A 25,308-nucleotide genomic window follows, 5' to 3' on the forward strand; every position below is an offset into this window, starting at 1 on the left:
CACAAGAAAGTTTGGGAGCCCTGTTTTACAGTATGTGTAACTCATTAATTACACTGAAGTCTCTTCTCCCTCTTGTAGTCAGAGTCCCTGGAACAAATGAATTTCAGTATCTTGTTAGACTTTCTGTCTCCTTCGGTCAGCACATTTATATCTGTACCATGTTAAGTTTCCTATCTGTGCTCTACTTGGCACACATGGCAGGGCATCTTCACGTACCCCACAGAGTTCACAGAAACAATCCCATTCAATTACCAGGAAAGCACAATGTGTTCTTGAAGGTACTGCAGCGCACTGTACTGTATGGGTACCTCTAGTATGGGTTCAAGTATGTGTATTCAGTTACTGTTTGTATTTAGTGCCATTTAGGGTTAGAGTAGGGCCTCCTGCTTCCCAAACAATTTTGTACGCAGCAGGATTTGATAATCATGTCAAGCACTGTGCAACAAAATAACATTTCAGATTGACACTGTCATGTGTGCCTTCATGTGAAAGAGAAGTTCATGAACTGTGTGCATAAGGGAGGAAGGGAGGGGAGGGGTGGGGTGGCAGCGTGCTTCACTCCCTGTCCTGTGTCTTCCTGTCTGAATCACTTGATGGTTCTCCAGGGATTGTTTCTAGTTTGCATACTCTTTTTCAGTTCTCTCTATTTCTACTGAAGCAGTTTTAACTGGTTCAGTATTGTATTTATATTTAACAAAAATCATGAATCCCCCAATGGATGATGCTTTCTTCGTGCAAGTGAGCTAAATTCATTGTCTGAGTCATGCCTTCAAATGTTACAAATATAGAGAGACTTATAGATTTTTAATACGTATCTTAACTAGCTGAAAGTCTCAATAACACTAACGAGTTTGTTAAATAGGAACAGCCCCTTGATCAGCTGATACAATGTGTCACCCGCATGGTCATGAGTTCACTTCATCTCAGCTTGTCTCTCAAACCCGGTGTCTTTCTTACAGAAGAGAACGCAGAAAGAAGTATGATTGACCCCACCTCAAAAGAAGATCCCAAGTTTAAAGAACTGCTTCGGGTAACATGTCTTTATTTTATTTATTTATTTATTTGATCTTGTCAGTTCTTTGTAATCCATAGTAATTACTATAACTTGTGTTTTATATAAAAGATTCTATCGATCTATCGAGCTGGCATAATATGCATTTTGTCTATTTCCAATACTGATCTAAATGTATTGTCTACTGTTTTGTGAAACTTTGCACTTGATGGAATAAATCAAGTAAAATACTGTATATAATGTACAGCGTATGACACATGCTGTCTGACACTCGCTTGCATTATTACTGTGTCAAGGTTTTGATTGACTGGATTAATAACGAGCTGGAGGAAGACAGAATCATCGTGAAGGACCTGGAGGAGGATCTGTATGATGGACAGGTGTTGCAGAAGCTGTTTGGTGAGTGCAGTGGAAGGTGTTTGAGTGGAGCAGAAGGTAGGGGAGCAGCAGTAGGTTTTTGAGTGGAGCAGAAGGTAGGGGAGCAGCACCAGGGAATGGTGGCTGGAGTCCACTGATGCTGTGGCTCCTTTTTTAAACCTGCTTCATGTAAAGAGGAGTAAGCAGCTTCAAACATCATGTAAGTGCTTTTTTTAAAAAAAATGCATTACCCATAATATATTCTGGTGTTTGCAATAATTGTGAAGGTTCTGTGTTCTATTGCTCCAATATTGAGTTATTATAACTTTTCACTTAATCTGCCTTTACCTGGCTTTGAATTTGCTTTGAGCTTGTCTGGAGAACCATACAGTAAGTGTAAGGGGAAATGTAAAAATAGACAATTCAAAGCTCCTGGCTTCTCTTGCTAAGAGTATTCAATAAAGTACGACATTCTTTTTTTCTTTTGCAGCTTCATTTTTTTTATCTATTACTATTATTTTTATTATTACTCTATCCCGTATAAAAGTATACAACGGTATTTTTGACACTGTTTTAGCATTTTTTTTACAATGTTTTTCCATTGTTGTACTTTGCATTTCCTGTAGTTTACCCTGGTTTGTCATGTTTCTCAACATCTTTTACTATACTTCACTTTACAGTTACATGCTTTATTGCACTATGCTTGACGTCTGGTAAACCTGTAGAAAGGGGTGTTTATTGTTTCAGGTCTATTTGTCACACTGCACTGACATGCTCAGTGTGTTTGTGTTTATTTTGCCTCGTCCTGCAGAGAAGCTCTCGGGGTGCAAGCTGAACGTAGCTGAAGTGACCCAGTCGGAAATCGGTCAGAAGCAGAAGCTGCAGACGGTTCTGGAGGCCGTGAACGAGCTGCTGCGTCCCAACGGCTGGTCCATTGAGTGGAGCGTGGATTGTGAGTAGAAGCATGCTTCGTTCCTCTTAGAAACCCTTAGCACAGTATTACTGCACTTTACCCCCATGCTTCTACCGTAGTTTACCATCTTTAATAATATGATTTACCATACCTCTCCGTGCTTTACAGTGCTTCTCTATGCTTTACCATGCTTTCACTCTGCTTCAATACACTTTCATGTGCTTCAATTCACTTTTTTTCATTTCATTTCTTTTGAATGTTTTGATATTTTTTGTGTATTATATTGTATTGGTGTATAGTGTGTTTATTTGTAATGTGAAGTGCTTTGGGATGCCTTGGCATGAAAGGTGCTATACAAAATAAATTTGATTGATTGATAAGGGCCATGCTTGAGTGCTTGAAGGATATTTGTGAGACGATTCGTCTATCTTGCACCCTGCACACTCTTACATTGGTTATGCACTGCATCCCATTACCCGGGGGATTTTCAATACAATATAATAGAGTTCTAAGAAAAGGAACATCTGTGTATGCTGCTTTGCAATTCACAGACTCTCGCCAGTCGGCAAAGGAACATCTGTGTATGCTGCTTTGCAATTCACAGACTCTCGCCTTCCGGCAAAGGAACATCTGTGTATGCTGCTATGCAATTCAGACTCTCGCCAGTCGGCAAAGGAACATCTGTCATATACAGTGCTTTACTGTTCCCTCACAAATCCAACTAGAAGTGTTACCAATCATGACATGCAGTCCATTGGCACTTTCATTCAAAATAGGGAAAAGTTTGATGAAATGAATTCTGTGAAGTCGCTGAAATAACTGCACAGTTTTGTTTTGAATTGACTTTGTCGTTGAAGAAAATTCCGAGAGGTGCCTCAGTTTCTTTTTTTTTTTTTTTGGTTCCCTCAAGCAGTTCACAATCATACTGATACTGAGAAGGGTAGCGGCTCGGTGTGGGGCGGTAGATGGCGTGAAGGGCAGCGGCTCGGTGTGGGGCGTAGATGGCGTGAAGGGTAGCGGCTCGGTGTGGGGCGGTAGATGGCGTGAAGGGTTGCGGCTCGGTGTGGGGCGGTAGATGGCGTGAAGGGTAGCGGCTCGGTGTGGGGTGGTAGATGGCGTGAAGGGTAGCGGCTCGGTGTGGGGCGGTAGATGGTGTGAAGGGCAGCGGCTCGGTGTGGGGCGGTAGATGGCGTGAAGGGTAGCGGCTCGGTGTGGGGCGGTAGATGGCGTGAAGGGTAGCGACGCGGTGTGGGGTGGTAGATGTCATGAATGCAGTTTGTTTTACTGATTTACTACAGGCATACAGGACACAAGTTTGCACTCTGATTAGCTCCTAGCAGTCTCGAATTTAAATAAAGCAGTCTCTGAATGCAGTTTCATTCATTGCTTGTTGTGTTTTTTCTTCCCCCAGCTATCCACTGTAAAAACCTGATCTCTATCGTGTACCTCCTGGTGGGTCTGGCCATGCATTTCCAGGCTCCCATCCGACTCCCAGAGCGCGTTTCTGTGCAGCTGGTCGTTGTGAAGGTAAGAGCGCGTGTCTGTGCAGCTGGTCTTTGTGAAGGTAAGAGCGCGTGTCTGTGCAGCTGGTCCTTGTGAAGGTAAGAGCGCGTGTCTGTGCAGCTGGACATTGTGAAGGTAAGAGCGCGTTTCTGTGCAGCTGGTCCTTGTGAAGGTAAGAGCGCGTGTCTGTGCAGCTGGTCCTTGTGAAGGTAAGAGCGCGTGTCTGTGCAGCTGGTCCTTGAAGGTAAGGACGCGTGTCTGTGCAGCTGCTCATTGTGAAGGTAAGAGCGCGTGTCTGTGCAGCTGTTCATTGTGAAGGTAAGAGCGCGTGTCTGTGCAGCTGGTCCTTGTGAAGGTAAGAGTGCGTGTCTGTGCAGCTGCTCATTGTGAAGGTAAGAGCGCGTGTCTGTGCAGCTGTTCATTGTGAAGGTAAGAGCGCGTGTCTGTGCAGCTGGTCCTTGTGAAGGTAAGAGTGCGTGTCTGTGCAGCTGGTCCTTGTGAAGGTGAGAGCGCGTGTCTGTGCAGCTGGTCCTTGTGAAGGTAAGTGTGAGCTCAAGACTGTCCTGCAGCTTAATAAGCCCATGCAGCCCTGTGTCTTCAGACTAACCCAGTTTCAAGATGCCTAATTCAGGGGCATTGCCGGTCCTGGGGGGCCCTTCCACCTGGGTAACATGGATTGAGGATGTCCTTCAGGAGGACAATGAGCAGCTAAAGCTAAATGTTTTTCTTTTGTCCTGATGCAGAAAAGAGAAGGCCTGCTTCAGTCATCGCATGTCACCAAGGAGCTCACCACCACTACAGAGTGAGTCATTTTATTCTTTTTGATCTTTTTATTTTTTACATTTTCTTTCATCCTGTGTTTTGCATGAATTTGAAAAACAGTGTGAAGGCAGTGTTCCTGCACGCTAGTGTATTAACTGAGGGATCTTCTGTAAGACACGGCAACACAACCTTTTCACCTTTTCATGAAGCTTTTCTTGTTGAGGAGGTCCCTGTTCTGTCTGCATTGTACAGTACCTGACACTACATCGCTGTACTAAAAGGGCCTTGCTATGCGCTAGTCTCCCACTAGGTGTCTCTGTTGGGCTGCAGTGAAAAATAATAATGCCAATGAAAACTACAGTAAAATTGAAGCTGACCTTCACTATGAGTTGCTGCCATCTACTGTTTATACATAATACATTAGACTTAAATGCTCTGAGATTCTAACACTTGTACAGAGTAGGGAGGTATAGACCTTTCGAAACTGAGCAATGCAAGACTGGAAGGGAGAGGAGACCAACGAAGAGCAGGTTTCACAGACCCTGATTAACACTAATCTTCGACTCTCTTACCTAAGATAACATTAGCTAGTCCAATCCCATCTTGCCAGGCATACAACCTACCAGTGTGCTTCCAATATTCTTTAACATACGTGCACACTTTATTTCTCTAACAAGAGGTTCTTATTTATTTGTTTTATAGGATGATGATGGGGAGATTTGGTGAGTACTCCATTTCAATTGAAATCCAGAAACGCCACACTGTTTTAGATTCAAACTTCAGCCCCAGTGTTCTGTCTGTAACTTCTGACGTGAACTGAGCTTCACCTGCATGGCATTGTTCTGATTCGATTCTTTCAAAGAATTCCCAGGAGCTCAATTAAACAAACTAACATTTTGAAACTGCAGCTGATTTTCTTTTTCTTTATTTCTATGTATCTCTTTTCAGAAAGAGATGCTTTTGATACTCTGCTTGACCATGCTCCTGATAAACTCAGCGTTGTTAAAAAGGTAAAGAAACATCCATTCATTATTGAGTGTGTTTACCAGCTCTGTTAGACACGCACTGCGGGGTAACAGTGCAGCCCTGTTAGCAACGCACTGCGGGGTTACAGCCCTGTTAGAAATGCACTGCGGGGTTACAGCCCTGTTAGAAATGCACTGCGGGGTTACAGCCCTGTTAGAAATGCACTGCGGGGTTACAGCCCTGTTAGCAACGCACTGCGGGGTTACAGCCCTGTTAGCAACGCACTGCGGGGTTACAGCCCTGTTAGCAACGCACTGCGGGGTTACAGCCCTGTTAGCAACGCACTGCGGGGTTACAGCCCTGTTAGCAACGCACTGCGGGGTTACAGCCCTGTTAGCAACGCACTGCGGGGTTACAGCCCTGTTAGCAACGCACTGCGGGGTTACAGCCCTGTTAGAAATGCACTGCGGGGTTACAGCCCTGTTAGAAACGCACTGCGGGGTTACAGCCCTGTTAGCAACGCACTGCGGGGTTACAGCCCTGTTAGCAACGCACTGCGGGGTTACAGCCCTGTTAGCAACGCACTGCGGGGTTACAGCCCTGTTAGCAACGCACTGCGGGGTTACAGCCCTGTTAGCAACGCACTGCGGGGTTACAGCCCTGTTAGCAACGCACTGCGGGGTTACAGCCCTGTTAGCAACGCACTGCGGGGTTACAGCCCTGTTAGAAACGCACTGCGGGGTTACAGCCCTGTTAGCAACGCACTGCGGGGTTACAGCCCTGTTAGCAACGCACTGCGGGGTTACAGCCCTGTTAGCAACGCACTGCGGGGTTACAGCCCTGTTAGCAACGCACTGCGGGGTTACAGCCCTGTTAGCAACGCACTGCGGGGTTACAGCCCTGTTAGCAACGCACTGCGGGGTTACAGCCCTGTTAGCAACGCACTGCGGGGTTACAGCCCTGTTAGCAACGCACTGCGGGGTTACAGCCCTGTTAGCAACGCACTGCGGGGTTACAGCCCTGTTAGCAACGCACTGCGGGGTTACAGCCCTGTTAGCAACGCACTGCGGGGTTACAGCCCTGTTAGCAACGCACTGCGGGGTTACAGCCCTGTTAGCAACGCACTGCGGGGTTACAGCCCTGTTAGAAACGCACTGCGGGGTTACAGCCCTGTTAGCAACGCACTGCGGGGTTACAGCCCTGTTAGCAACGCACTGCGGGGTTACAGCCCTGTTAGCAACGCACTGCGGGGTTACAGCCCTGTTAGCAACGCACTGCGGGGTTACAGCCCTGTTAGCAACGCACTGCGGGGTTACAGCCCTGTTAGCAACGCACTGCGGGGTTACAGCCCTGTTAGCAACGCACTGCGGGGTTACAGCCCTGTTAGCAACGCACTGCGGGGTTACAGCCCTGTTAGCAACGCACTGCGGGGTTACAGCCCTGTTAGCCACGCACTGCGGGGTTACAGCCCTGTTAGCCACGCACTGCGGGGTTACAGCCCTGTTAGCCACGCACCGCGGGGTTACAGCCCTGTTAGCCACGCACCGCGGGGTTACAGCCCTGTTAGCCACGCACCGCGGGGTTACAGCCCTGTTAGCCACGCACCGCGGGGTTACAGCACAGCCCTGTTGGCAACGCACCGCGGGGTTACAGCCCTGTTAGCAACGCACTGCGGGGTTACAGCCCTGTTAGCAACGCACTGCGGGGTTACAGCCCTGTTAGCCACGCACCGCGGGGTTACAGCCCTGTTAGCAACGCACCGCGGGGTTACAGCCCTGTTAGCAACGCACTGCGGGGTTACAGCCCTGTTAGCCACGCACCGCGGGGTTACAGCCCTGTTAGCAACGCACCGCGGGGTTACAGCCCTGTTAGCAACGCACCGCGGGGTTACAGCCCTGTTAGCCACGCACTGCGGGGTTACAGCCCTGTTAGCAACGCACTGCGGGGTTACAGCACAGCCCTGTTGGCAACGCACTGCGGGGTTACAGCCCTGTTAGCAACGCACTGCGGGGTTACAGCCCTGTTAGCAACGCACTGCGGGGTTACAGCCCTGTTAGCAACGCACTGCGGGGTTACAGCCCTGTTAGCAACGCACTGCGGGGTTACAGCCCTGTTAGCAACGCACTGCGGGGTTACAGCCCTGTTAGCAACGCACTGCGGGGTTACAGCCCTGTTAGCAACGCACTGCGGGGTTACAGCCCTGTTAGCAACGCACCGCGGGGTTACAGCCCTGTTAGCAACGCACCGCGGGGTTACAGCCCTGTTAGCAACGCACCGCGGGGTTACAGCCCTGTTAGCAACGCACCGCGGGGTTACAGCCCTGTTAGCAACGCACTGCGGGGTTACAGCCCTGTTAGCAACGCACCGCGGGGTTACAGCCCTGTTAGCAACGCACCGCGGGGTTACAGCCCTGTTAGCCACGCACCGCGGGGTTACAGCCCTGTTAGCCACGCACCGCGGGGTTACAGCCCTGTTAGCCACGCACCGCGGGGTTACAGCCCTGTTAGCAACGCACTGCGGGGTTACAGCCCTGTTAGAAACGCAGGCATTTGAAATACTAAAAAAACCCTCATAAATTAAATGACAAACGTTTCCACTAGAAGTCCTCAATTGCAATAAGAAAAGCTTTAACACTGCCTTGCTACTTCCTTTAAAGTGACAGTATGTACTCCAGTCTGTCTGTTTATCAGCCTGGTTTTCATTTACAGCACATGTACTTTTTCAGCAATGCCCCTTTCTTTCTCTTAACGTTCGCAGTCTCTTATCACCTTTGTGAACAAGCACCTAAACAAACTGAACCTGGAGGTGACCGAGCTGGAGACACAGGTGAGACTCCGACATGCGGGATGACCTGTGCAGTTTATTAATGCAGCTTCATTACTGGCTGTTTTAAAGCTGTGTAATGAATTTAGATTACAATTAACAGGAATCTGCTATGCCAGTGTACTATGCAAAAACATGAGCCTGGACTTGAGAGATAGTGTAGTCCCCTGATGCGGGTCTGTGCACATGTAATAGATAATGAAAGGCTCTGTCTAGTTTGCAGATGGGGTATACCTGGTTTTGCTGATGGGATTGCTGGAGGATTACTTTGTCCCCCTGCACAACTTCTTTTTGACTCCGGAGAGTTTTGAGCAGAAGGTAAGTCCTGTGCATGCTCTCTTGCAGGGTTAGCACACAGTAGTAATAATTGCTGTATAAAGTAAGGGCTAGATATGATGGGCTCGTTTCCTGGGAATACCGGTTCGCACTTTGAAGAGGAGGGGCAGATTGAACTGTTGTCTTATTTAAGTGTTCCTGTAATCGTTTTCTGTGTCTGCAGGTTCTTAATGTTTCCTTTGCCTTTGAGCTGATGCAGGACGGAGGGCTGAAGAAACCTAAAGTACGCCCTGAAGGTACAAGAATATTTTCCACTGTCTGTTTAGCACATCTGATCATTCTGAAATGAACTGGAGTGTTGTTTTAGGATGTTTTTGTGTTTTAATTCAGTTGTAATGACATTTTGATTCAGAAGGCGGTGCTCTAACACTATCATTCAGTTCATATATTTCAGATTAAAAGCTTTAACATCTATAAAGTAACATTATATTTGTGTTTGTGCATTTGCAATGAAAAACAGTAAATCATAAAAAGGTAAGGGGACGTTAAAATAAATAAATAAATAAATAAATAGTATTACTGTTGTGATTTTGCAGACGTTGTCAATTTGAATCTCAAATCCACCCTGAGGGTTCTGTATAACCTGTTCACGAACTACAAAAACGCAGAGTAACCACTGGAGGGCGCTGTGTACAGCTACAAATACAACTCTCAGGAAGACCAGCCATCATCTCAGTACTGCTAATGGAGTCAAGAGCATAGCCACACTGGAATACAAGGGTTTGAATGAAGGAGTAGACTCATTTCTAGCTCTTCAATTAAATTAGTAGACCTCTCTCTCTCTCTCTCTCTCTCTCTCTCTCTCTCTCTCTCTCTCTCTCTCTCTCTCTCTCTCTCTCTCTCTCTCTCTCTCATGTTCTTGTGTCTGCTGTATCCTGGCACAGTCATGCAAGCGTGCTAGGACATGAGTTGTACTGTAATTTGTACTATATCTTCTTCTTTTTGTACCTTCTCTATGCAATTGCCTTGGTTTTATTTATACTGAAAATGAACTAAAATGTTCCTGTTTTTTGTGCTCATTTGTAGTTTCTTAGTGTTGCATTACTGAAGTGTGCTCATAAGCTTTATTGAGACAAGAAACTAAACGTGTTTTGTTGCTACATTTAAAACGGGTGCCTTCTCACTAACTGCTGCTATAGTAGTCTCTCTTAGTTGCTATACATATGAGAATGTGCAGGACTTGCATTCATAAAGTACACCATACTTTTGTAATGTTTGCTGTGTGAGACCAATAACTTTTTATTTCAGTTATGATGAAACTGCGGCGTAAAATAATTTATCAAACATAATTCAGAAAGCAGTGTTAGATGACTGTATTTATTTAAGGAGTGTAATAATGTGGTAGATTTTAAAATGCGGGTTTGTGTGAAACATTAAACCAGGTGTAGCATATACAGCACTGTAAGCACTATGCGCTTGTGCTTTTCGTGTGTATTAATCGAACGCACATTTAAAAATGCAGTTTGTCTTGTTCATTTCAACATTTGCTTGCTTGTAATATAGACAAGTCTAGTCAGCATTTCTCCAGTATGCACTGTATGAGAATTCATGACATAATCCAGGTTCTTTTAAATTGTGCATGAAGTCCATACTGTGAATGCAGCGAAATAATTGGATTGTTGGTCACAGCGTGCAAGTTACTAGAGGTTTTGTTGATTGGAAAAAATGTTCTTTACTGTATTAGGTCACTTATGAAACCACTTTATTCATACGAAATCAAATCCTTGCTTGAATTATGCTGGATATTTATGGATGTTGAAAGGCTATAAAACCCCTAATGAAAGTTTTTAGCAATATTACTTCTTTTTTTTTTTGTATGTTGTTCATCTCGAAGCCTTGATTTGCAATAATAATTCGCAGGAGAAGGTTTATGGTTCAAATTTTCTAGGTAAAGACTATTTGATCATGTGACATTTGCTGTGTTTGTCCAAATGGTGATTGCTTTGGATGCGTCGATGGCCTGATGAATTTCCTGTTCATGCAATATCTTCTGCTTCAGTAACCTTTCACTTAATGTACTGGTTTTGATCAGGTATGACGTGTGCCAAGTTACACCTCCAAGTTTGAAAAAAAAAAAATTAACAGGTACAAAACAAGGATGAAAAGAAGACTCCCATTGCATAGCAGCTGGATCCATTCCTGGTTCAACTATGAGTTTTTAATAGGACACACCTGAGCTTGTTACCTGTACACTGTGGCTCATCAAGCTCATAGTAAAACCAGGAAAGGGTGAAACTGCTATACAGTAGGATTGTTATTTCCATCCCTGCAATACAAATGTTTGCGATTTTTAGTTCTAAGACTGTTGTGCTGCCAACAACACTGTCTATTTATATGTCTAAATGAATGTTTTACCAAAACATAGTACCAAAATATCCGGCAGAGCCATATGTACAGAGGATGCCAATGCATGCTTGCCTTAATACGTTATTTAAAACATGTTGGCAGATCTGCTGCCAGAGTACGAAAAAAGAATGTGTAAACTGAGTGGCTGTCGTGTGTGTGTGTGTTTGTTCTAATAAAGAAGATGTTGTGAAACAAAATCGCCTGAGTTTTATTTTTCTGGAGGATTCTGTTTGGGTGGTTTAAACAGTTCTGGGTTGTCTGCTGTATGAGTTACTGATGCTAGAAGAGCTGTTGTACTACAGCTTGGTACTCTAGCCCACAAGCCCTACAGTATGCCCTGCATGAACTGTACTCGTTAGTGTGGACACTCGACTAATACATTGCAGGAAGGTGTCTTGAAACAGATGATCTGTCAACCAAAGCAGCTCATGGCAGTGAAGTTCGCTCTGCACAGAACTGTGTGTAAACGTGTTGTTCAAAACCCGGATAGGCGGTGCTATTCTTTCTCTAGGTGATACGAGTCAAGCATCAGCACTAGTGTTACCCACAAGCCACAAGACCGTGACTTCATCACCAGAAACAAAACAGTGCTGTTTTTATCTTCAACTGCTGGTCAACAAAATACTGACCATTCGCTTGAGCCAAGTTTAACCAACCGGTACTGTATATTCCCAGACTGACTGAGGCGAGACATTCTAATACTTGAATCTAGTCGATCAGGAACTACACACAAAAAAATGTAGACATTAGAAATGAGATTCTGGTTGTCTTGCTGCTGTTTGAATTAAGATTTTACTTTTAAGAAAATACATAGTGAGTGTTGACACACAAGATTTGGCAGTGAAGAAATATCTTGTCCGCACAGAATGAATTCATTTCTTTGAATTGTTGGTTCACTTACCTTTTTCTGTGAAAAGCAGCCACAGGAGTGCCACAGCCTTCTCTAAACCCAGTTCATGTTTCAAGTAAAATGAGCACCCATTGCGTTCAGGAAGCTGCTGCCTCAGAGTTTGCTGAATGTTCCTCTTTTTAGACATGCTTGTGGTTTTCCTGATGAATCAGCGGAGCGTTGCTACAGGTCTCTTTCTCTTTTTTTGGTGGGGTGGGGTGCGGGCTGCATTGTTATCGAGTTGTCTAAGGTTGTAAAGCAATGCATTCTGACTTTACAAAGTCGTCCTAGCTAGACCCATGCGTTGTGTGTATAAACTCATCACTAGATTGACTGGCTATGATGCTTCTCATATTGGTTGTTCTATCTCCTCCCCTTCTTGCTTCTTCAACACAGTGGTTTAGTTCCCTTTCAGTGACAAGTCACAAAAACCACACAGCAACAAGTTGCTGACTTTCAGCAGCTTAACGTCTCTGCACAGCTTCCATGAAAAGCCACAACAGGAAGTCTGTTTTCTACATGGTTTTGTATATGTATGTATGTATGTGTATAACTAAGATTATCCATTCAGAGCACATACTGTTTGTCTTGCCTGGCTTCCGTGGCTCTCAAAGTTGCCAGCAAACTGAAATAATTAACTGTTTTATTGTGAGTGTTGTTTTTTTTTTTCTGTGACTTCGGTTCCTTCTTTTCAGACATCACATTTAACTATTAGGAGGTAGGAAAGGAATACAAAAACAACGTTCTCTTTTCTCGGTATACTAGTGCTGTCTTTTAAAAGGGTAAGTCTCTTTATTTGTGTAATGCTGTGCATCTTGGCTTATTTTAACACGATGCAAGAGCGATCGGTCTGCAGTTAACAAGAAGAATGTTGTTTCATTTGCTTAGGTGTCGCCCGCCTGGGTCGTGTTTATTGTTGCTTTTGAAAGATTGAACCCTGGATGTGTCTCTAAAGAAATGTACCAGGCAGGTACATGCGATGTGTGGAATGGGTTACCTAGTCATGTTGTTGAGGCAGAACCACTTGGATCCTTTAAGACCCAACTTGATAAAGTTCTGAGATCAATCAGCTACTAATAACAAGATGAGCTTAGATGGGCTGAATGACCTCCTCTCGGTTTGTTAATTTTATATTCTGGTGTTCTTAACTAAAGTCAGCTTTTTAGAATTTGTTTTCAAACCTTATTGACGAGAAAATGTCATACTCTTACCAAGATAGTAGATGTATTAAAAGTTTATCTGAAACGTTATTTGTAAAATCCACAGCGTAAGGGGCTGTGTGGATCAATCCGGCTGCACAGTGTAAGGGTGTGGATCAATCTGGCTGCACAGTGTAAGGGGTGGTGTGGATCAATCCGGCTGCACAGTGTAAGGGGCGGTGTGGATCAATCCGGCTGCGCAGTGTAAGGGGTGGTGTGGATCAATCCGGCTGTGCAGTGTAAGTGTCGGTGTGGATCAATCCGGCTGCACAGTGTAAGGGTGTGGATCAATCTGGCTGCACAGTGTAAGGGGTGGTGTGGATCAATCCGGCTGCACAGTGTAAGGGGCGGTGTGGATCAATCCGGCTGCACAGTGTAAGTGTCGGTGTGGATCAATCCGGCTGCAGAGTGTAAGGGTGTGGATCGATCCGGCTGCACAGTGCAAGGGTGTGGATCGATCCTGCTGCACAGTGTAAGGGGCGGTGTGGATCAATCCGGCTGCACAGTGTAAGGGGCGGTGTGGATCAATCCGGCTGCACAGTGTAAGGGGCGGTGTGGATCGATCCGGCTGCACAGTGTAAGGGGCGGTGTGGATCAATCCGGCTGCACAGTGTAAGGGGCGGTGTGGATCAATCCGGCTGCACAGTGTAAGGGTGTGGATCGATCCTGCTGAACAGTGTAAGGGGCGGTGTGGATCAATCCGGCTGCACAGTGTAAGGGGCGGTGTGGATCAATCCGGCTGCACAGTGTAAGGGTGTGGATCGATCCGGCTGCACAGTGTAAGGGTGTGGATCGATCCGGCTGCACAGTGTAAGGGTGTGGATCGATCCGGCTGCACAGTGTAAGGGTGAGGATCAATCCGGCTGCACAGTGTAAGGGGCGGTGTGGATCAATCCGGCTGCACAGTGTAAGGGTGTGGATCGATCCGGCTGCACAGTGTAAGGGGCGGTGTGGATCGATCCGGCTGCACAGTGTAAGGGGCGGTGTGGATCAATCCGACTGCACAGTGTAAGGGGCGGTGTGGATCAATCCGGCTGCACAGTGTAAGGGGCGGTGTGGATCAATCCGGCTGCACAGTGTAAGGGGCGGTGTGGATCAATCCGGCTGCACAGTGTAAGGGGCGGTGTGGATCGATCCTGCTGCACAGTGTAAGGGGCGGTGTGGATCAATCCGGCTGCACAGTGTAAGGGGCGGTGTGGATCAATCCGGCTGCACAGTGTAAGGGGCGGTGTGGATCGATCCGGCTGCACAGTGTAAGGGGCGGTGTGGATCGATCCTGCTGCACAGTGTAAGGGGCGGTGTGGATCAATCCGGCTGCACAGTGTAAGGGGCGGTGTGGATCAATCCGGCTGCACAGTGTAAGGGGCGGTGTGGATCGATCCTGCTGCACAGTGTAAGGGTGTGGATCGATCCGGCTGCACAGTGTAAGGGTGTGGATCGATCCGGCTGCACAGTGTAAGGGTGTGGATCGATCCTGCTGCACAGTGTAAGGGGCGGTGTGGATCAATCCGGCTGCACAGTGTAAGGGGCGGTGTGGATCAATCCGGCTGCACAGTGTAAGGGGCGGTGTGGATCGATCCTGCTGCACAGTGTAAGGGTGTGGATCGATCCGGCTGCACAGTGCAAGGGTGTGGATCGATCCTGCTGCACAGTGTAAGGGGCGGTGTGGATCAATCCGGCTGCACAGTGTAAGGGGCGGTGTGGATCAATCCGGCTGCACAGTGTAAGGGGCGGTGTGGATCGATCCTGCTGCACAGTGTAAGGGTGTGGATCGATCCGGCTGCACAGTGCAAGGGTGTGGATCGATCCTGCTGCACAGTGTAAGGGGCGGTGTGGATCAATCCGGCTGCACAGTGTAAGGGGCGGTGTGGATCAATCCGGCTGCACAGTGTAAGGGGCGGTGTGGATCGATCCGGCTGCACAGTGTAAGGGGCGGTGTGGATCGATCCTGCTGAACAGTGTAAGGGGCGGTGTGGATCAATCCGGCTGCACAGTGTAAGGGTGTGGATCGATCCGGCTGCACAGTGTAAGGGGTGGTGTGGATCGATCCGGCTGCACAGTGTAAGGGTCGGTGTGGATCGATCCGGCTGCACAGTGTAAGGGGTGGTGTGGATCAATCCGGCTGCACAGTGTAAGGGGCGGTGTGGATCGATCCGGCTGCACAGTGTAAGGGGCGGTGTGGATCGATCCTGCTGAACAGTGTAAGGGGCGGTGTGGATCAATCCGGCTGCACAGTGTAAGGGTGTGGATCGATCCGGCTGCACAGTGTAAGGGGCGGTGTGGATCGATCCGGCTGCACAGTGTAAGGGTCGGTGTGGATCGATCCGGCTGCACAGTGTAAGGGTGTGGATCGATCCGGCTGCACAGTGTAAGGGTGTGGATCGATCCGGCTGCACAGTGTAAGGGTGTGGATCGATCCGGCTGCACAGTGTAAGGGTGTGGATCGATCCGGCTGCACAGTGTAAGGGTGTGGATCGATCCGGCTGCACAGTGTAAGGGTGTGGATCGATCCGGCTGCACAGTGTAAGGGTGTGGATCGATCCGGCTGCACAGTGTAAGGGTCGGTGTGGATCGATCCGGCTGCACAGTGTAAGGGTGTGGATCGATCCGGCTGCACAGTGTAAGGGGCGGTGTGGATCGATCCTGCTGCACAGTGTAAGGGGCGGTGTGGATCGATCCGGCTGCACAGTGTAAGGGTCGGTGTGGATCAATCCGGCTGCACAGTGTAAGGGTCGGTGTGGATCAATCCGGCTGCACAGTGTAAGGGGCGGTGTGGATCGATCCGGCTGCACAGTGTAAGGGTCGGTGTGGATCAATCCTGCTGCACAGTGTAAGGGGCGGTGTGGATCGATCCGGCTGCACAGTGTAAGGGTCGGTGTGGATCAATCCGGCTGCACACTGTAAGGGTGTGGATCGATCCGGCTGCACAGTGTAAGGGGCGGTGTGGATCAATCCGGCTGCTTTCTGTAGTTTCAGAAAGAATGGATCTGGACTATTCTGAAATCTTTGCCCAGGCTTCCATAGAAACCAAACCTTCAGAAGATATTAAAGGTTTTTTAGGTAAGTTTTCACAGTTCACGTGGCATTTCTTGCTTCTTCAAATAAAAGATAATAACTTTTGTTCTGGAGGAAGTACTGCCACCTGCGCATTACATCATCTACTAACCAATCAGGAGATTTATAAATAAACCAGACCCCCCCCATTCATGTGCAATCTATTCACATCTCTCCATCTCCCCCTACCACCCCCCCTTTTTGTTTCTTTGTTTCCCATTGGCTAAATCACAGGGGAGGGTGGGGTCTATTGCCTCATCCAGCCTGCCAGTCAGGTTTGAGGTCATATGATTAGTCTGTATCGTACTCCATATTCATCAATAAACAAAAATCACGGGTCTCAAATTCTGTGTATAGAAACTTGCAGTTCTCTTAGATATGTAATGCGGGTAAAGGGTAAAGCCTTGTGCCTCTGCAGGGTGGGTATTTTGGCAAAATTATTTTTAAAAAAGATAAAAAAAGAAAGCTGACATACCTGCACATAATAAAGTGTCTCCATTTTGTATATGCCACACAGCACATTGAGAATGTTACTCTGCAGCAGTATTTGTTTTATTCTTTCATAGGTGAAAAAAGAAAGATAATTCAGCCCCAGTCCCTAAGGGATCCAAAACTTGAAGAACTAAAAACGGTAACCCTGACTTTAGTTCTGGTTTCCTGCTGGACTGCATTGCATTTACTGTTTGATTGGTCTGTAGGAGGACACTCTTCTGAAATGGGAGCGCACTTAGATGTGAGGAAAGCATGTGGGTCTGAAGACTATTGGAGAATAGAGTTGAGAGACAGCAAAACTTGGAAATCCTTTAAAAATCCAATTACAGGACTTCAGTTTGGTCTTTTATCAGCATTACTGACACAGCAGCTGATGTATAGAAATGCAGGTTATTTGTGAAACTAAAGTGTTTTGTAACTAGCCAAATGCAACATAGATTTTAGATTTAATCGATCAATCTATTCATTTTGCTGACCACACAGTATGGGTCTATAGTGAGGAATGGATACCCTGTACAGAGGTATCAGGGTATCCATACCATCCATACCTCCATGCCTCAGAGGTATCAGGGTATCCATACCTCTGTACCTTGTACAGAGTTATCAGTGTATCCATACAGAGTACAGGGTATCCACGGGGGCATCCACGGCGGCAGCAGTGTGGAGTAGTGGTTAGGGCTCTGGACTCTTGACCGGAGGGTCGTGGGTTCAATCCCCGGTGAGGGACACTGCTGCTGTACCCTTGAGCAAGGTACTTTACCTAGATTGCTCCAGTAAAAACCCAACCGTATAAATGGGTAATTGTATGTCAAAATAAGGTGATATCTTGTATCAATTGTAAGTTGCCCTGGATAAGGGTGTCTGCTAAGAAATAAATACATAAATACAGTATAATGCAAAATTGTTCAGCAGAGATGGGAAGTGGCAGAGAGGGAACTAGGAGCTTGTACTAGTAGTAGTAGTAGGAGTAGTAATTATAAAATAAACTTATAAAATAAGTCTTTCTCAATGTCTTCAATGATACAATTTTGTGACACGTTTGTGTGACAGAACGTTGAGAAAGACGTCTCGTAGAAACGTTTCAGTGTGACACTGTTGAGAGACATCTCAAACGTTTCAGTGTGACACTGTTGAGAGACATCTCAAACGTTTCAGTGTGACAGAATGTTGAGAGACATCTCAAACGTTTCAGTGTGACACTGTTGAGAGACATCTCAAACGTTTCAGTGTGACAGAATGTTGAGAGATATCTCAAACGTTTCAGTGTGACAGAATGTTGAGAGACATCTCAAACGTTTCAGTGTGACACTGTTGAGAGACATCTCAAACGTTTCAGTGTGACAGAATGTTGAGAGATATCTCAAACGTTTCAGTGTGACAGAATGTTGAGAGACATCTCAAACTTTTCAGTGTGACACTGTTGAGAGACATCTCAAACGTTTCAGTGTGACACTGTTGAGAGACATCTCAAACGTTTCAGTGTGACAGAATGTTGAGAGATATCTCAAACGTTTCAGTGTGACAGAATGTTGAGAGACATCTCAAACTTTTCAGTGTGACACTGTTGAGAGACATCTCAAACGTTTCAGTGTGACAGAATGTTGAGAGACATCTCAAACGTTTCAGTGTGACACTGTTGAGAGACATCTCAAACGTTTCAGTGTGACAGAATGTTGAGAGACATCTCAAACGTTTCAGTGTGACACTGTTGAGAGACATCTCAAACGTTTCAGTGTGACAGAATGTTGAGAGACATCTCAAACGTTTCAGTGTGACACTGTTGAGAGACATCTCAAACGTTTCAGTGTGACACTGTTGAGAGACATCTCAAACGTTTCAGTGTGACAGAATGTTGAGAGATATCTCAAACGTTTCAGTGTGACAGAATGTTGAGAGACATCTCAAACGTTTCAGTGTGACAGAATGTTGAGAGACATCTCAAACGTTTCAGTGTGACACTGTTGAGAGACATCTCAAACGTTTCAGTGTGACAGAATGTTGAGAGACATCTCAAACGTTTCAGTGTGACACTGTTGAGAGACATCTCAAACGTTTCAGTGTGACAGAATGTTGAGAGACATCTCAAACGTTTCAGTGTGACACTGTTGAGAGACATCTCAAACGTTTCAGTGTGACAGAATGTTGAGAGACATCTCAAACGTTTCAGTGTGACAGAATGTTGAGAGACATCTCAAACGTTTCAGTGTGACAGAATGTTGAGACATCTCAAACGTTTCAGTGTGACACTGTTGAGAGACATCTCAAACGTTTCAGTGTGACACTGTTGAGAGACATCTCAAACGTTTCAGTGTGACACTGTTGAGAGACATCTCAAACGTTTCAGTGTGACACTGTTGAGAGACATCTCAAACGTTTCAGTGTGACAGAATGTTGAGAGACATCTCAAACGTTTCAGTGTGACAGAATGTTGAGAGACATCTCAAACGTTTCAGTGTGACACTGTTGAGAGACATCTCAAACGTTTCAGTGTGACACTGTTGAGAGACATCTCAAACGTTTCAGTGTGACAGAATGTTGAGAGACATCTCAAACTTTTCAGTGTGACACTGTTGAGAGACATCTCAAACGTTTCAGTGTGACAGAATGTTGAGAGACATCTCAAACGTTTCAGTGTGACACTGTTGAGAGACATCTCAAACGTTTCAGTGTGACAGAATGTTGAGAGACATCTCAAACGTTTCAGTGTGACACTGTTGAGAGACATCTCAAACGTTTCAGTGTGACACTGTTGAGAGACATCTCAAACGTTTCAGTGTGACAGAATGTTGAGAGACATCTCAAACGTTTCAGTGTGACAGAATGTTGAGAGACATCTCAAACGTTTCAGTGTGACACTGTTGAGAGACATCTCAAACGTTTCAGTGTGACACTGTTGAGAGACATCTCAAACGTTTCAGTGTGACACTGTTGAGAGACATCTCAAACGTTTCAGTGTGACAGAATGTTGAGAGACATCTCAAACGTTTCAGTGTGACACTGTTGAGAGACATCTCAAACGTTTCAGTGTGACAGAATGTTGAGAGACATCTCAAACGTTTCAGTGTGACACTGTTGAGAGACATCTCAAACGTTTCAGTGTGACAGAATGTTGAGAGACATCTCAAACGTTTCAGTGTGACAGAATGTTGAGAGGCATCTCAAACGTTTCAGTGTGACAGAATGTTGAGAGGCATCTCAAACGTTTCAGTGTGACACTGTTGAGAGACATCTCAAACGTTTCAGTGTGACAGAATGTTGAGAGACATCTCAAACGTTTCAGTGTGACAGAATGTTGAGAGACATCTCAAACGTTTCAGTGTGACACTGTTGAGAGACATCTCAACGTTTCAGTGTGACAGAATGTTGAGAGACATCTCAACGTTTCAGTGTGACAGAATGTTGAGAGACATCTCAAACGTTTCAGTGTGACAGAATGTTGAGAGACATCTCAAACGTTTCAGTGTGACACTGTTGAGAGACATCTCAAACGTTTCAGTGTGACAGAATGTTGAGAGACATCTCAAACGTTTCAGTGTGACACTGTTGAGAGACATCTCAAACGTTTCAGTGTGACACTGTTGAGAGACATCTCAAACATTTCAGTGTGACAGAATGTTGAGAGACATCTCAAACGTTTCAGTGTGACAGAATGTTGAGAGACATCTCAAACGTTTCAGTGTGACACTGTTGAGAGACATCTCAAATGTTTCAGTGTGACAGAATGTTGAGAGACATCTCAAACGTTTCAGTGTGACAGAATGTTGAGAGACATCTCAAACGTTTCAGTGTGACAGAATGTTGAGAGGCATCTCAAACGTTTCAGTGTGACAGAATGTTGAGAGACATCTCAAACGTTTCAGTGTGACAGAATGTTGAGAGACATCTCAAACGTTTCAGTGTGACAGAATGTTGAGAGACATCTCAAACGTTTCAGTGTGACAGAATGTTGAGAGACATCTCAAACGTTTCAGTGTGACAGAATGTTGAGAGACATCTCAAACGTTTCAGTGTGACAGAATGTTGAGAAAGATGTCTTGTAGATACGTTTGCCACCAAATTTTATTAAAAGTTGATTTTAGCATTACTACAAAAACCACCATTGAGTGTATTATAGCTTCAGATGAAAGAAGGGTCTTGCACTGAGCTGACAAAATATTAGGAACAAGCCCAAGCTTGCAAGTAATGGCTTTCTTCTCCTTAAAGAAAACTGCTGTACAGTTTAAAGTTCAAGTACGGCGCAGTTAGTTAGGCTGCGTGATGCTCTCTCCCCCCCAGCCCCAACACCAGGCTGGTCTCCTTGCCCATGTCTCTGTGTGTGTTTGCAGTTTCTGATTGACTGGATCAATGGATCCCTGCACCAGGAGCACATTGTGGTGAAGAGCCTGGAGGAGGATCTTTTCGATGGGCTCATACTGCATCACCTCCTCGGTAGGCATGTTTACTTTTACATTGCAATGCAAACCTGGAGCCCTAACCCTAACCCCTTCTCTACCTGGTCTGAATCGCATTGCTGAATGCAGATATTCACTATCTCCGTGGCTGCACAGTACAGTGTGTGGTATAGTGCTGGCTGCAAGTGTGCTCACTCTTGTCACTGCACCTTGCTCTGTCATTCGCTCGGTTTGCAAAGGGACATTGAGCTGCCTCACTTGGAGAGTGCTATAGTACTGCATGTAGAGATTGTATGGACACTTTGATATTCTTTCATTTAGCTGTAATGGGCTAAAGGGTCTGCTCTCGTTTCCTTATGTTCTTACACTCTTGTGTACCCCACCCCTTCACCGTTAACAAACCAAACAGATTGACCTGCTTTTGACACCAATAAAGGTTCAGAAAGTTCTAGACTAATTCACCGTAGGCCTGCATGTCAAGATTGTATGTATTGTTTCTTTTCTTTTGCCAGCAAGATTAGGGGATGTTAAATTGGATGTAGAAGAAATAGCCCTGACTGCCACTGCTCAGAAACGCAAGCTCTGTGTTGTAATGGACGCCCTGAAGCAGAAGCTGAGGCTGCCAGAGGAAGCCATGCAGAAGTGGAGTGTGGAGTGTGAGTAGAACACAATGAGTCTGTATAGACATGGCACACTGAGAGGCAGTGTGAGTAGAACACAATGAGTCTGTATAGACATGGCACACTGAGAGGCAGGGTTAGAACACAATGAGTCTGTATAGACATGGCACACTGAGAGGCAGGGTTAGAACACAATGAGTCTGTATAGACATGGCACACTGAGAGGCAGGGTTAGAACACAATGAGTCTGTATAGACATGGCACACTGAGAGGCAGGGTTAGAACACAATGAGTCTGTATAGACATGGCACACTGAGAGGCAGGGCTAGAACACAATGAGTCTGTATAGACATGGCACACTGAGAGGCAGGGTTAGAACACAATGAGTCTGTATAGACATGGCACACTGAGAGGCAGGGTTAGAACACAATGAGTCTGTATAGACATGGCACACTGAGAGGCAGGGTTAGAACACAATGAGTCTGTATAGACATGACACACTGAGAGGCAGGGTTAGAACACAATGAGTCTGTATAGACATGGCACACTGAGAGGCAGGGTTAGAACACAATGAGTCTGTATAGACATGGCACACTGAGAGGCAGGGTTAGAACACAATGAGTGTATAGACATGGCACACTGAGAGGCAGGGTTAGAACACAATGAGTATAGACATGACACACTGAGAGGCAGGGTTAGAACACAATGAGTCTGTATAGACATGGCACACTGAGAGGCAGGGTTAGAACACAATGAGTCTGTATAGACATGGCACACTGAGAGGCAGGGTTAGAACACAATGAGTCTGTATAGACATGGCACACTGAGAGGCAGGGTTAGAACACAATGAGTCTGTATAGACATGGCACACTGAGAGGCAGGGTTAGAACACAATGAGTCTGTATAGACATGGCACACTGAGAGGCAGGGTTAGAACACAATGAGTCTGTATAGACATGGCACACTGAGAGGCAGTGTGAGTAGAACACAATGAGTCTGTATAGACATGGCACTCTGAGAGGCAGGGTTAGAACACAAAGTCTGTATAGACATGGCACACTGAGAGGCAGGGTTAGAACACAATGAGTCTGTATAGACATGGCACACTGAGAGGCAGGGTGAGTAGAACACAATGAGTCTGTATAGACATGGCACACTGAGAGGCAGTGTGAGTAGAACACAATGAGTCTGTATAGACATGGCACACTGAGAGTCAGTGTGAGTAGAACACAATGAGTCTGTATAGACATGGCACACTGAGAGGCAGGGTTAGAACACAATGAGTCTGTATAGACATGGCACACTGAGAGGCAGGGTTAGAACACAATGAGTCTGTATAGACATGGCACACTGGTGTGGAAATAGGACTCCTACTGCAGAGCAGTTTCACCCATTCCAGGTTTCACCAAGCACTTGATGAGCCACAGTGTATAGATAACAAGCTCAGGAGTGTCTTATTAAACTCCTAATGAAACCAGGAATCAGGGATCAAACTGCTATGCAGAGGGAGTGTCATTTCCATCCCTGGAGAGGACTTTATGACTTCAAAGTTGTAGCATTTTATAAGGGAAATGAAAACTAATGTTACAAAACTAGCAGCAAGCAGTTGAGCCTTATTGTAGTGCCTTGAGGTTGTATGTTACTGGCTGTGTTACAGTGATGTTATTTTGAAAGAAGGAGTTGCAGAGCTGAAATTTAACGCCCTTGGAATACCTTAAATGGAATACCTTAAAAAGTGAGTTTTTCACTTTATTCACCTTTCAGAAAATAATGGTGCTGCTAAAGAATGATTAGCTTTGTGACTTAGATCCTGCACACTGAGGAATGTATTAGAGAAACATAAAAAAAATTATTTTCATTTCCTGTTTTAGAGGCACTGAACATCTGTGTTGCTTCCTCTTCATTATTAAGCTATATTTGTATTTCCGCAAATATTAGAATTTCAGCACAGGGCATTTATTATGCAGAATATGAAGTGCTAAAATTGTATTTTGCTGTATAAGAAAGTGATGAACACTGATAAAGGCTGTGTACCTTGTTTGAATGAAATTCTAATTGAAATGAATCAAAAGGGTGGAAGATGTAAAGGACCCTGTTGATTCAGTGCTGTTTCAGGAGCTTTCATCCGAGTTCAGGAGCTGCTCTTCAGTCCTTCCTTTCTTGCCATACTGCAGATACATGTGACATAGGCTTGATCACACAGAGTGGCGTAGGGGTAAGAGTCGGCACCGCAGATCATTTGTGTACACCCCTCTGCCTCTGTGTACATGACAATGTATTTGTTTTCTTCCGTACCAGTAATCCATAGCCGGGATTTGCTGGCTACCTTGCATCTCTTGGTTGCCATGGCAAAGCATTTCAAACCAGAGCTGGAGCTGCCGGCCAGTGTGTCTGTGGAAGTGCTTCTCCTGGAGGTAACAGTGTTCCTTCTCAATCACACAGGGTTGGGTTCTCAGAGCTCTTTACACCAAAACACCACAGTGAAAACACACCCAATCGAGGTACCAAACCAGAAAGAAGCACTGCAGATATTTAATGCAGGGGCTTGTGAGTACCCTGAAGTGGTGTCTTATTTGACAGAAAAATAACGCAAATTACAATTGAGTAGATAGCTTTGAGAATCTAGTATCTAATACAAAGAAGGCTGTTCGTTCCTTGTAACATTTTGTTTGCAGGGTCTTGCGCAGACTGGGTTATATTGGCCACTTATTACAAGCAGTAGCTATTTAACACAGTTTATCATACTGTTAAAGTTATGCTTCATACCCAGACACATTACTGCTCCAGTAACAGCGGTAGTGGACACAATGCACTAGAAAGATATTTACTCCAGATCAGCATCAGTGTTATTTTTGTCTGAAGGCAAACAGCACCATTTCCAATTAAAAACCAATAAGAAACAACATCAGACTACTTGCAGGCTCCTCAATTTAAATGTCTGGTTAGTTTATTTCTGGTTTGATAAGATTATTGGGTGCGTTTTTACTATCTAAAAAAAAAAAAAAAATGGTGCTAATGTTTTGGAGTAAATAACTCTGAGATGCGTTTCATTTGGATTGTGTCGTGTGCTGATTCCAGACCCCAAACCAGTGCAAAACATGTCCTGAGAGCCAAGCTACTGCTGCCACTGCTACTGCTGTGTTTGACCAAAGCAATGCTTTTATTCTCTAGGAATTACAAGATTAGAGTTTCCTGCCTTCTTTCATGTCTGCTTTACCTTTAACTGTGGATCACACAAAAAGGTCCAGTGATCTGAGAGAGAACAATTCAAAAGGCTTTTAGTTTCTGCCTTCATTTGAAGTTGAATCCCTCCTTGTAAAAGTGCATGGCTTTATACAGTGGCAAGCACAGCATTGTAAACCACGGCAAAGCACACGGATAGGCTGGCAGTGTGGCAGCTGCGTAGTAAAAGCACTGCAAACAGCAAGATCGCTGTGCACATTAACGTGGGTCATTTTGTAGAAGTATCTTCTCTTGTTTCTCTGAATAAAGATTTTGTTGGTCAGCAGCTACATGCTGACACATAGACTTGAGGCAATATGATATATGAACTAACTTTCTGCATGGACGAGAATACTGTTCACTTTAATACATGCTAATAGGATTTCAGTTTGTTTGTCATGGGCATTGACAATACCTCCATTG

General features: G+C 45.4%; 1 protein-coding gene across 7 annotated transcripts in view; it reads left to right on the forward strand.

The window, feature by feature from the left end:
- The window catches only part of LOC117419825 (beta-parvin), a 39,047-nt gene that overhangs the window by 9,695 nt on the left and 4,044 nt on the right, over positions 1-25,308 (forward strand). For 5 of the 7 annotated variants that reach the window (XM_058985534.1, XM_058985533.1, XM_058985535.1 and 2 more), the window contains exons 3-17: positions 960-1,030; positions 1,309-1,411; positions 2,181-2,321; positions 3,694-3,809; positions 4,529-4,587; positions 5,250-5,269; positions 5,496-5,557; positions 8,271-8,339; positions 8,553-8,654; positions 8,836-8,908; positions 16,077-16,166; positions 16,727-16,791; positions 20,978-21,080; positions 21,556-21,699; positions 23,962-24,077. In XM_058985534.1, coding sequence (XP_058841517.1) covers positions 960-1,030; positions 1,309-1,411; positions 2,181-2,321; positions 3,694-3,809; positions 4,529-4,587; positions 5,250-5,269; positions 5,496-5,557; positions 8,271-8,339; positions 8,553-8,654; positions 8,836-8,908; positions 16,077-16,166; positions 16,727-16,791; positions 20,978-21,080; positions 21,556-21,699; positions 23,962-24,077 — 1,334 coding nt within the window. Of the gene's footprint in view, positions 1-959; positions 1,031-1,308; positions 1,412-2,180; positions 2,322-3,693; positions 3,810-4,528; positions 4,588-5,249; positions 5,270-5,495; positions 5,558-8,270; positions 8,340-8,552; positions 8,655-8,835; positions 8,909-9,208; positions 10,323-16,076; positions 16,167-16,726; positions 16,792-20,977; positions 21,081-21,555; positions 21,700-23,961; positions 24,078-25,308 lie in introns of those variants that run through there. The other 2 variants (XM_034033057.3, XM_034033056.3) reach the window with 1 other exon arrangement.

Source organism: Acipenser ruthenus, chromosome 14 (genome assembly GCF_902713425.1).
Source record: "Acipenser ruthenus chromosome 14, fAciRut3.2 maternal haplotype, whole genome shotgun sequence".
Taxonomy (NCBI): Eukaryota; Metazoa; Chordata; class Actinopteri; order Acipenseriformes; family Acipenseridae; genus Acipenser; species Acipenser ruthenus.